The following is a 12,679-nucleotide window of genomic DNA, read 5'->3' as shown; positions in this document are numbered from 1 at the left end:
GTCGTAATGGTTCACAGGAAATGCATCACATGACATCTACATTGGACTACACATACCTGGTTTAGCACTAGCACAAAGACGCAGAGGCCTGAAGGATTCAGCATTAAAAATAGAAATCCTCCTGCAGAAGGAGCCAGGTTCAGTAGAGTTACCACCAGCTTTGGTGACTGACAGGGAATTATACTGACAGTACTGTGATTTTATATATAGTGATATGAGTTCACATTTTTGGTGAATAATTACATCCAATGAGGAAGCTGCCTGAACCCTGAACATCAAAGCTCAGCTATCTGCTTTAGCCCTGGATCTGAGATGTTATAGGTTAAATTGATCTGCTTTTAATTATGATTAGTGATTTCTATAACATTACAACTACAGCAGCTGGTGGGGCTTAGCTGCTGCTGAAACCTGACCTATAATCTGTTTAGGATAGCTTCTAAGGTTTATTGTCTCTTTTTAAAGAACTGAATGGATCAGCTCCTACCACGATCTCTGAATCTCTAGCCCTTTAACACCCTACACTACAACCAGACCCATCAGGTCGTCAGACCTGGGCCTCCTCACTGCAGGAGGGTCCGGGCTTACTCAGCCTTGGCCCCTATGATGGACCAGCATACCTGTATCTATTAGATCTCCCCCACATATCACCAAACCTCACCAAACCTCTACCCAAGTGGGAAGGGATCTTTCAAAGAGTCCCTCTCCCCCTGTAGGTAAAGGTCCCTCCTCAGAAGTTTCAATATGGTAACACATTAAACTGGGACTGTCCCTCTTATAGTCATCTTATAGATAGAGATCTTATAGATAAATATATTATTGGTCGCTGAACTGGAGATGCTACTTGTTTTCACTTCAGAGATCGGGTCACCAAACCTCCATCACTGCCTGTTCCTCCAGAAGAAGAAGGCCTTTACCTGGGAATAGACACCCATTTGTCATCTTTGCATGACTTTAATCCAGCTGTGGAATGACGTCTTTATTGCAGCTGTTTATGTCAGGTTGTAAAGTACCAGGAGACTGACTGGGCTCAGAACTCACTCTCCTCCAGAATCTCCTCCATGGTCTCCCCCAGTGTCATCTCTCCATCGCTACTGGACAGGCTCTTCCTGGTGAGGAGGTCGAGCCCCGCTGCATCGTAGCCCTTCAGCCCCAGGCCCCCTCCGAGTCCAACCACTCCGCTCCCTCCATGTACGGCCACCTGAAGCAGGTGCGGGTTAATCATGGAGGCCCCCCCCTCGTCGTAGGAGTCGCTCTGCCGAGAACACCGGGGGCGACGCCCTCTGGTGCACTTCCACAGCTGCTTGAGAGGTGCACCCCGAAAACAGCCCCTGATCTGGAGGCGGTTGGTGAACAGGAAAAGCTGCCAGCGCTTTTTCAGTTCAGCTTGGACCTCAATAGAAATACAGCAGAAAATATTTATATTAGTATTTAATATATTTGCTAATATTCTTGATATCCTTGTCCTGATAAAAACATATCACGCAGCTGTTTCCAAGCCAAAACAATGGTAGACAACAGAATGGTTGGCACCTAACTCACATAACACAACATATAGTAGCCTATATGCGTATATATCTGTAACATGTTTCTTAAAGGAGCTATTTGCTATAATAAAACTTGTAAATAGCTCTCAGATATTGGTGAACATGTTGGCAAACAGTTATCTCATCACACATGTAAATGGGATTCATTTGAAGTTTTCAGGCCATATAATATACAGTATAATCCAACCACCACTTTACTTTAGTCTCCACCACCTCATGTGGGAAATATCTTACTCTTTATAGCTACTGTGTTCATCAGGTCCTTGTTAAGTCTGTGTGAATGTAAAATAACTGCTGGAAACAAGCTCATGGTTGTTACTGAGACCAAAGCAATTAGGTAGGAGAGGTTAAAACTATTTAAGCAATACATCACGACAGGCCGTGATATACGCTCATTATACCACAGCTAAGGGGCATTCTTCGACCCAATGCGAAACGGAGGGGCGAAAACCTAGCCTGACTCTCGCCAGACCCTTGTAGTTCCGCAAAGCTACGCTGAGCTCCGCACAAGGGTCTGGGACTGCTCCATAGGCGATTCATTTCAGAAGGCGGGGCCTTGTAAAAAAATCTTGTATGTGATTGGATAAACCACTTGTCCGTTATCTTGAATGACGTGCTACTTCAGCCACTCACTGCGAGCCGCCATTGTTGTTTGACTCAAACAGTCGCTTCAGCGCTACGTCACACCTCAGAAAGTCCCGCCCGGCGATCCTGATTGGTTCATTATTTTTTGCTCCGGGGAAGAAGTTTGCATTGGCCTCGAGTCCAGACCCTTGTGCGAAGCTGAGCGTAGCGCCTCTGGCGTAGCTTTGCGGAACTACAAGGGTCTGGCGAGAGCCAGGCTAGCGAAAACCCCCTTATAATATACAGTATATCATTATACAATATACAATTGTATAATGAGCATATATCAGGGACTGGAGTGATGCTTAGAATGGTTACCGATCAGAAGAACATATTATCTAAAAAAAAATTGAAAAAAAGTTCCACCTCTCCGGATGTGAGCTCTGCATGTCGTATATTCCTCTGCTTTTTTTTCTCAGGAGAAAGTCACTGCTCAATCCCTCCCTTAACCGTGAACATGTGAATTCAACTCATTTAGTCCAAAACACCGGCTGCCTTTTGCTACCTGATGATGACAACAAACTTCCATTCGTACTTCCCTGACGCGGAGTGATATGCCGTGATAAGGCTTTAGAATTGTAGCTCTGGTATACGCTCATTAGCTATGTCACAGTAAACAACCAATCAGATTGCCGGATTACACATCTCCTTTTTATAAACAACAATAAACCATCCATAAAAATCATAGTACACAGAAGACACATACCTCCCCATTAGCAAAACAGTACAGCACAGCAACCAAGAACCCCTAAAAAAGATCACACATCATGAATAAGGGCTAATGTTGATCTACAGCAGGAACAAACTCTTGTAATTAACTTTACCGGCGTTACCTGGAAGGAGCTGAGAGTCAGGTTGATGAAGTTCCTGGCATAGCGACTGCTGCCCTCCACACATTCATCTATCAGCACAGTAAAGACCACCTCATGGATCCCAAGCAGAGGGATCAGGACCAGCGTGGCTCTGGCCAAGCTGACGGACATCAACAGACACATACAGTGATGCACAAAATACTGTTTGGATACACAAAGCCAGAATAAGGGTTAAGATTTCATTTTGCCACACGATTCGAGGACAAACCATAGGAGAAAGTTAAGCTCTGTAAATGTATGCATGAGCTTCCCTCCTGTGGTGACATTTACGGTCGGGTAAAGAGGCCAGGCATTATGAGGGTGACATTTTAAACTGTGCTGTATGTGAGAGAGATTAACATTTAAATGCTGCTCCACAATGTAAAGACACCTCTGAGGAGACACTAGAGCTCTCAAGGCCAGACGTGTTTCCTGACATTTGGATTTTGACATCAGGGAATGAAAGGCAGAGGGGAAATACCTGTATCTGTAGTCTGTGAATTTCACCAGGTCTGCTTTCAGCTTGGACAGCAGCAGCATCAGGATCTTGATGAATATGCAGAAAATCACCTGCCAAGAGAAAGAATGTGACTTAAAAGACTGATGGAAACATACAACAGAGCCTCAGCAGTGTATCAATAATCAATCAGTCACGATGTGTGTGAGTGACTGCAATATCACATGTTCTCACAAGGCAGGAGTGTGAAATCAGAGTAAACTTAGAAGGTCTAGAGAACTGATGTGCATTTCTAATGAAAAGATCATGTATAACCTGAAGGGAAAACCTGGACAGTTCCATGAGATTTGGGATGATTTAACGTTCCTAGAGACAGAGCCCACAACATATTACTCAGATGTGTGTCACTGTTGTGGGAGTTTCCCCCTTTATTCTTTTGTTTTAGTCTGCTCATTTACTAGTGGTAGATATCCATTCCCTATATCTTGTCTTACTGTTATACTGCTAGTTTGTTATTGGTTTAAAGAAAATTTGAATGTATCATATACTGTATCTATCCATTTTTCAATTTGTATTTTCTTCCTCTGTGACATATTTCTGTAGGAATTAGTGGTCAGACCTGAATGGAGGGAGGACTGAGCTGATCTGATATATATGTGCATATTTTGTCAACTGTGGCATTATTCAGCTCAAGGGCTGTTATGGTAAAAAAGAAACAAAAATCAATCAATAAAGAAGTCAGAGTAAACTGATTTAATAACTGGTATTAGAAGAAGTGATGTATTCATTACTAACTGCACTTTGACTTTACTCACGAGCACTGATAAGGTGATTGGGCCCCTGATGATCCACCAGAACCATCTGTTCACTATCGACCAGCATCTGTGGAATAAAAAAAGACTCAAGCGATTTGATTTCTTTAAATTCATTTATTAATCTAAAACAGAAAGTGGAATGAAAGACTCACTCTGTGTTTTCATATATAATCTTGACCACAGTCCACGGAGTCACAAACAAGACAGGAGTCCCTGAGAAGACATAAGAGCACAGTTAAAGATGCTCAATTTGATTTGATTTCTCATGAAATTGTGTTTAATTATTATAGAAAGTTTGTGAAAACTTTTCAGCTTTTCTCCACTCTCACAAAGACTGATGTCAACATGGCTTATGTCAGGAACACAGTGGCTGCGGCAGCAATGCAGCTGCCACTCCGTCACCATGCAGACGGTGTAATCCCAGTGTAACACTCACAGCTTCGGCTGCTGCTCACAACTAGAAACCCTGATCTCAGTGCTGCTCTAAAGGCAGAACAAACTGACCTCAGTATTAAACGTATCTATCTATCTATCTATCTATCTATCTATCTATCTATCTATCTATCTATCTATCTATCTATCTATCTATCTATCTATCTATCTATCTATCTATCTATCTATCTATCTATCTATCTATCTATCTATCTATCTATCTATCTATCTATCTATCTATCTATCTATCTATCTATATCTAAAGTATTAAAGGATGAAATCTGCACTAAATTCAGTTTATTTGTGTTTTGCAAAGTGTTTAAAACTGTGTCGATAACCCATTCATAAACCTTTATGAATCTTCAAAGTGGTACTAGGTTAATTGTCTTTATTATTTTAACCTGAACATGTACTGTGACACACACACACACACGTGTACACACACACTATTATCTGTTACAGCTTACCCCACCCTAACAGCATGTATTTCTTCAGCAGGCGTCTCTTGGTCAGCACAGCAGTAAAGAGCAGCGTGTGGAGGAAGATGGCCTCCACCAGGAGCCAGAAGTAGTTACAGGCCACAAAGTACTCCATGCACACCTTGGAGAGTTTACACATCAGCGCTACCTGTTGGGGAACCATCCATCCATCCATCCATCCATCCATCCATGGGGATACAATGGGATAAATTAGTTCAGCAAATCCTTTGACATAAACTGTAAACACCAATGTAAATAATGAGGCAGTGATGTAAACACCGCTGAGGTTGAGTAGGAGTTCCATCCCGGGTCGTCCTTGGGGAGGTTGGAGTACATGATGTATAATATGATTTCCTTGGAGATGACAGCCACGGCTCTCAGGATGAACGACACAAACAGGTTCATGTGGATGTAGTTCCTGGTGCAGTGGAGCTTCCTGGTAAACAGATACCGGAACAGTTGGAGGAAGGCATTGATCTACAGCTCCTGTGCAGCTGTAAAAGCATTACTGAGGACGTGGGTCAGGATGTAATAATCAATGTTGTGTGTGCATGCTGCATAGATTTTATAATGTTATTTACAATGATTGCTCACCACACCCTGTCTCCCTCTCAACATTGTCTGCCCGCCCCGCTGGAATGTATGATATCCTCGTTTTCCCAGTTCTTAACGGGATAGTTCAACATTTTGGCAAATTCACCTATTGCCATAATCCCTACATACTGCAGGAGTAGGTTCATTACCTTTAATTGTCGGTGCAAGTTGTTTTTAGATCAGTGGGTCTCTGCAGTATTTCTGCCTTTCCCTCATCAAACTCATCAAATACACAATCCAACAACTCCAAAACGCTCTGGTGGACAAGTTGTGACCTGCACATTCACCACGCTATGAAATAATAATGTAACATTATGAGACAGAGTTGTTCTTGAGGCAAATGCGTACCCGGAACTACATCCCAGACACGGCTGCTGGGCGGAGTGATTTCAAAAGCACAAGTAGTTCAGAGTATTTGCTTCATGTGTTGTAATGTTACATAATTATACCTTATTATCTCATAACGTGATGAATGCGCAGATTACAATTTGCCCACAAGAGTGTTTTGGAGTTGTTGGATTGTGTATTTGATGAGTTTGATGAGGGAAATGCAAAAACAACATGCACTGACAATTAAAGGTATAATGAACCTTATCCTATGACTGTAGGGATTATGGCAATAGGCCAATTTGCCAAAATGTTGAACTATTATTTTAACAATTACTGTGCATAGCTACAAACATGAGATCAAGGTTGTTTCCCTCATACATCAGAAGACACTGACCTCAACACGCCCATCAGCAGCGTGGCCAGTGTGAGGGAGGTCAGCGACAGGGAGTAGCCGATGATGGAGATGAGCCTGAGGGCTGTCTGACGAAGCACCTCGTCCTCCTGGACACACACATGCACAAGGAAATGGATGGATGGAGAGATAACAACATCTCTTTAGATCTCACTAAGATAAGAACAGGTGCATTGTGTGTTTGACAGCATCCTCGTCACCTTGTCTTTAAAGTACTGGTCCTCTTGACACTCTGACTCGTCTCTCCAGGGCTCAGAGGAGTTCCCTCTCTGTCGCCACCTCCCATTTTCTAAACACTCTCTGTGAGCCCTCCTAGAGCCATCTGCAGGGAAACCAACAAAGTCTTCATTTTAACAGCATTAACACATTATTGTACAGTCAGAACCCAAAAAGTTTATTTTTCTGTTCTGTGGCAGGACGCAGAATCCCCTGGCCTTTGAATTCATCCTGAGGGGGAGATGAGATTTCACACTAATAATTCAACACCAGTCATCTCACGGTGTCACTGGATAAAAACTGAAGGGATCATCACAGTCGCTCCAAACCAAACCGTAGCTGTTAAGATGAAAACTTTCAATAAAGAACCAAAGTAGTGGATCATGCAGCTTGTGTGACAAAACCCCTTTAGAGACGCACGGCAGACGAAGCTGTCAAACAACTGTTTCTCATTAAAACCATGACAGATTCATTAAAGGTTTAACTCCTGACCCCATGACTTCACTGCAGCCTGTCCTGTGATTCCCTCAGTTACTGATTCACTTAAAATGCATGCAGTGACAAAGGGCAGCCAAGTGACACTATAGACACAAACTGCATCTGAAGGGTTGAAACATGACATTACCCTCGCTCATCCACGGCAGGTAAGAGGGACAGGGCACCGACACGTTTCCAGGAGACGAGTGGGGCCAACACACAAAAGAGTCAAATGTCCCACGACAGTAGTTTCCTGCAATGAAAGGTCACGTCTGAGGATTTGGACAGTGGGTTAAGACAGAGGGAAATAAAACGTTAGGCTGGGGACTCACCAGTTTTTGAGAGTGCAACAGTTGTCAGAGTTCTGTTGCAGCTCTCCCAGTACTCGGTCCGTTTGGCTATCAGACTTTCCAGCACTGAGCTGGTCACCTTCCACATGGAGTCAGACAGAGAGGAAAATACATTATTGAGGAATTGTAGTCCATTTTAGTTTAGTATATAGCATGATGAATAATTCTCTTGATGAGTCTTGATATGAAACGATACAATTTGGTTTGGTCTCCACCTCCTCATGTGGGAAATATCTTGCTCTTTATAGCTAGCTACTGTGTTCATCAGGTCCTTGTTAAGTCTGTTTGAATGTATGTGTTGAATGTAAAACAAGCTCATGTGTGTTACTGAGACCAAAGCATTTAGATATGAGAGGGTTAGGAAGCAATACTTCCTCTAGTTTGAGCTCCATCACCTCTGAGGGGACTCTGGTGCTTTCCAGCCTCTGTTCTTCAGCTAACATTAGTCTCAGTCTAGTCTCATCCCAGAATTCCAGTAAGCAAAGTCCCGACCGTTCTCCTGCTTCCTCCCACAGTCCTCACACTGTAGGCTGACTGTCATAGGTTCTTTAACATGACCACTGCCACTGGTGTGAATATGACTGTAATCTTGTCTCTGAGTCAACCCTGCTACTAGTTTAGACGATGAATGGCCAGAAATGATCATCAATCATTTATTCTAATATTAATGATTATTTCTGAGACCAGGCAGCGGCAGAGACCGGGCGCAAGTCATGCATATTTACAGAACCTGGATTTTTCAATGAGGGAGAAATAATAGACGTGTTTTTAGCATCTTTGAGAGTTATTTTAAACAACCTTTTATGGGTAAGCAATTTGAATCAAAAAATAGTCATAGCAGAGCATTTTTACACATTTTAAAATGCCTCTTTAGGGGGTCTTTAAATACTAATTCTAAAATTTCTAATATGCAATGCATGTATGTATGTAACAACATTCAATGCATAAATATGTGTGTTAAATATATAACAATTCTACATGTTTAAAGTTTTCCCTTAACAATTTACAATCATTATGTGTTTGATTTCCAGCCCCTGCTGCCTGTTGACACTGCAGTGTCAGTGTGAACCCACTTGGTGGGAGTATTTAACTAGGACCACCCTGTGTTGTCAGGGAAACATGATCACCTGTATGTAATTTGTTAATGCAGGTGATTTATTATGTAGGCTCAGTGCATCAGTATCAGGCCGGCAGCGATGTAAACACGCACCTCTGTTTATTCTAAGGACATAACTGAAGGTGACTGTATTTGACAACTATCTTATTAATTAATGCTCAGTTCTAAATGATCATTCTGCTCTAATGTGCTTTCATTAGTGAGACAAATTAGTGTTTCCTTTATTTGAGGATCTCCGCCGACCGCAGCTGCCTCCTCTGCTCTTTATCATTCAGCATCAGAGATGAAGGCAGGAACTTTTCAGTCTTCACAGTCCAGTGAGGAAGCAGCTGAAGTCGCCAGCCTCTTTGTGTCTGTTCGGCCGCCTGGTGGCTCAGCCGCCATCTGGGCCACAGAGATCCCTGCTGGCTGACAGACAACGTCTCAACTCACTGGGGCTCATCTTGTCAAGATGAGTCCAGAGCGTTATCGCGGCTCAGGCAGAGACAAGAGCTGCTGTCTCCCTGTTGTCTTTGTTGTCTCCCATGGGACCAAACCTGCTTCACATCAAGTGGCAGGGTCCTGAATAATTTCACGTCTTGTAATCTTGAAGATGAAAGTGACAATAGAAATGCACAATATAAAGCGGTCTTATTTGTTTTTTTTATTTATACATATGAATAAAGTTTCCTCTGCTTTTTTTTTCTGTTCTTTAATCCCTGGAGAAAAACATCCGCCTCATTTGATTTCCAGCACAGATAGAGAGAGGCTTGTTTTCCTAGCCTGTCACTAAACTGGTGGAAGAGGATGTGCAGACAATGCATATAAGCAGTGGGACCTCATGTTGCCTAAACCCAAGAAGAAACATTAAAAAATGGAAAAATCCTCAACATGAGCAGGATTTTTGCTACCAGAAATTTTGTCTGACGAAAGTCTAGCACCGACTTTGCAATTAAATAACTTCCTTGCAAGTTTAACATTAAATCTGTGAACCTCAGCATGATAAAGATTTTCAGATTGTAAACATAGTCGACAGTGCACAGTAGTCGAAGTGCCCAACCTTGGCTCAGTAAAGACTGAATGTTCATGGTTTGTATGTGTGGATGTTGAGCATTCACTGACCTGGTGGCTGTAGATAATGAGGAGGACGGCGGTCCAGGTCCTCTTGTGCCAGCGTAGCAGCAGCAGGGTTGTCATGGTGCCGTGTGTTTCACATTGAGAGTTTTCCCCAGGTTTAACCTGTCATACCTCACTCCTGGACGCTCCAGGCCTCACACTCATCCCCTTTTTTGGCTCTTTACTTCCACACAGCGTGACTCTCCTCGCCTCGCCACCTCCTCCAGAAAGGTTTAGCTACTCAGACCTTTATTGGAGGAACCTCCGGTATCTGAAGTTTCCTCGGGTTCGGATCCCGCAGTTTCCCTTGTTGTCCTTACACGTCCTCAAAATGTTTTCTGATCACTCCCAACAGTTTTCAGCTACTTTCTCTTGAACTTTAACCCCTCAAAAAGTCGTCTCATCTCAGGTGTTATCCTGAAGAAATCCTCATGTGGAGCACCGGTCCTTCTGTCCATGAGGACCCCTCAGGCGGTCCAGGAGATGGATCTGTGTGTGCTCCCTACAGACACAGTGCAGCTGAGAGCGTCTGTGGATCCTCAGCTGCAGATTGCCTCTCCCACCTCGTCCTTCCCCAACCAATCAAGATAAGGCCTGGGGAGAGCCGACCACAGAACTGGACTAACTTTGTTGTGAAGGAAACTCATCACACAGGAGCAAACAGCCACTAATGTACTGTGTGCACACATACACTGAGAAAAAAAATCAAAATGCACACATTACACATACACACACTAGCTAATATCACCTGTAGTACTTCTAGGGGAGGGAGAGGGGGAGGGGGGTGACTCCTCCCCTCTGTTTATCTCTCTCACACTAACTGGGCATCACCCAGCATCTCTGACCCTAATGGGGATCTAGTGTAAACTAACAGCATCGAGGACAAACACAGGGGAGCAAATGGGACAGGAGAGCCAAGGTTGTCTGCACCCGCCTCGTGCTCTGCATCAGCCCGTCTCACTACACGTGTCAAGCAAACACTTTTCATTTTAAAGTAGCCTATACCAGCAGTATTTTGTTGTTGCAAATAATCTAAATTGTAAAATGCAGCATATTTTTAGTGGAAAAAATTGATTTGTTGGCCTCAAAGGAGCAGCAGAGCAAAGAAAACCCCAGTATGACACTTCATCTGTGTTGATTTGGCTGACAAAACAACGTATGAACTGTGTATGAAGATCTCCACAGAGCTGCAGAGATGAGGACATTTCTCTTTAATTAAATTCTATATGAGTGGCTGAAAAGCTGTATAAAAGTATAGGAGGTCAAGATCGCACACTTCCAACAATCAGAAAAAAAATGTAACAGTATTAGACAGAAGGTGGGTGGCTGCTGTCATGTAAGATATATATACAACTCCTTTGCCATGATTAGCATTTAGCTTAGCTCGGTTTTCTCACTGGACCTAAAGCAGACACATTAGGGTGGTTGGCACCTTTAATTTGTTTATGCTATTTGTTAGCTCAACTGTGTTTGTGGTTGTGCTAATGCTAAGCCCTGCTCTGAAGTGTCAGGTTGGCTGTGTGAATCTGTGTTCATGAAACTGCCATCGGTTTACTGCAGTTCCAGGTGGAAACACTCAGGCATATATATATATATATATATATATATATATGTATGTATATATATATATATATATATATCACTTATATATATATATATATTATATATATATATATATATATATATATATGTATGTATGTACTGTAAATAAAATAATTAGCTGATTCATCATCAATATAACAAAAAAATATTGTAAACTTGTTTATTGTAAAAAATACAACAGGAGCTAATATTTTCTTTATTAAATATCTTGAATTCTATATTCATCCTCAGCATCCTCTATTTTGAGCCCTGTAGAATTTATTGATTCTTTTTGCTGTCACACATCCCTGTGTTTTAAATGTGACAGAATCCACTGCAGAATATAAAATATATGAAGTATCATTATGTTTCAGGACCTCATGCTGCACTGGCCGTGCCATCTTCTGTGCCTGCGCCTGTACGAAGAGACAGTAAAATTCAATTGTTCCAGCTCCATAAGCACGACGATATAGAGCTGTGACAGGGCCATACGTCCCCATAACTAACTGACAGCTGGGATGAGGTTTGAAGCAGAGGGAAGATACATAGATCAAACAATTTCACTGTGATTTAAGAAGATTCAAATGGCATTAAAGCAGTTTGAGGCAGACGGGCCCCCGGGGTGCCAGTATGGAGGGATTCTCGTTTAAAGCAGAAAAAGGAAAGTGAGAAAAGAGGCTGTTACAGAGGTAACATTAGACTTGGAGCGTTCCCATTTGAAACCCACTGAATGGTTTTTAATGGTTCAAACCTCACCCTCGTCCACGCTCTGTTAGGAAAGATTATATCTGTCAGAGCTGGAGCAAATGTAAACAAAGGCCCGGAGCTCCATCCGAGCAATGTTTCAGCCGCTGTCCCTAAAGCTGCACTAACCACTGTTTGTGATTAACAAAGGACTGAAGGGATCCTGATAATTATTACCGGCATGTAGAGGAATAATTAAAACAAATGACATGGTCAAAGTTGTTCTTTTGACATATTCGGCGTATTGATTGATTTGCAACATTAGTATTCTAAGTCCAAGTGACATTGTTTGGGCTCTGCTTTCATCTTGATCTGTTAATACACTTCTAGAAACAGGTGCTGTTTGCTAATATTGTGTCAGCTGTGTGGCTGGAGACAACAGGATAAAAGGGTTAGATATATTTGTGGTTTTAGCAACTCTAGTAACAACAATTCAGTGTCATTGTTTTCTGAGTGAGTAAAAATATAGTGAATTTCAGGTGAAGTGTCCAAGGAAACCGACTCCAGGTCCAGGTGGGCGTGGCTTTGGGGCAGTTGAGGGCAATGACATCATGAAGTTAC

The 12,679-nt window shown here is 42.5% G+C and overlaps 1 protein-coding gene across 1 annotated transcript; it reads right to left on the bottom strand.

Annotated features, from left to right (window-relative positions):
• Positions 1-415: 415 nt before the first annotated feature.
• Positions 416-10,462, bottom strand: glp2r (glucagon-like peptide 2 receptor). The gene is made up of 13 exons (XM_085761615.1): positions 9,800-10,462; positions 7,564-7,660; positions 7,380-7,484; positions 6,739-6,860; positions 6,521-6,627; positions 5,482-5,638; positions 5,191-5,350; positions 4,444-4,504; positions 4,292-4,358; positions 3,501-3,589; positions 3,002-3,140; positions 2,875-2,916; positions 416-1,390 (listed from the first exon to the last, which is right to left on the bottom strand). The coding sequence occupies exons 1-13, from the start codon at positions 9,872-9,874 to the stop codon at positions 1,028-1,030; spliced, it is 1,584 nt and encodes a 527-aa protein (XP_085617741.1). The 5' UTR covers positions 9,875-10,462; the 3' UTR covers positions 416-1,027.
• Positions 10,463-12,679: the final 2,217 nt, after the last annotated feature.

Source organism: Trachurus japonicus, chromosome 19 (assembly GCF_045865225.1).
Source record: "Trachurus japonicus isolate A0001 chromosome 19, Traja_1.0".
Taxonomy (NCBI): domain Eukaryota; kingdom Metazoa; phylum Chordata; class Actinopteri; order Carangiformes; family Carangidae; genus Trachurus; species Trachurus japonicus.
Note: the sequence above shows the minus strand (reverse complement) of the source record. Positions and strands in the feature narration are given on the sequence as shown.

Bases quoted from the DNA above. Each gene is read 5' to 3' on its own strand.
- glp2r (XM_085761615.1), bottom strand. From the start codon at position 9,874: ATGACAACCCTGCTGCTGCTACGCTGGCACAAGAGGACCTGGACCGCC. The intron at 6,628-6,738 runs GTGACGAGGATG...GTGTGTGTCCAG, and splicing joins ACCAGTACTTTAAAGACAAG to GAGGACGAGGTGCTTCGTCA. The intron at 3,590-4,291 runs GTGAGTAAAGTC...TTCTCTTGGCAG, and splicing joins CAATCACCTTATCAGTGCTC to GTGATTTTCTGCATATTCAT.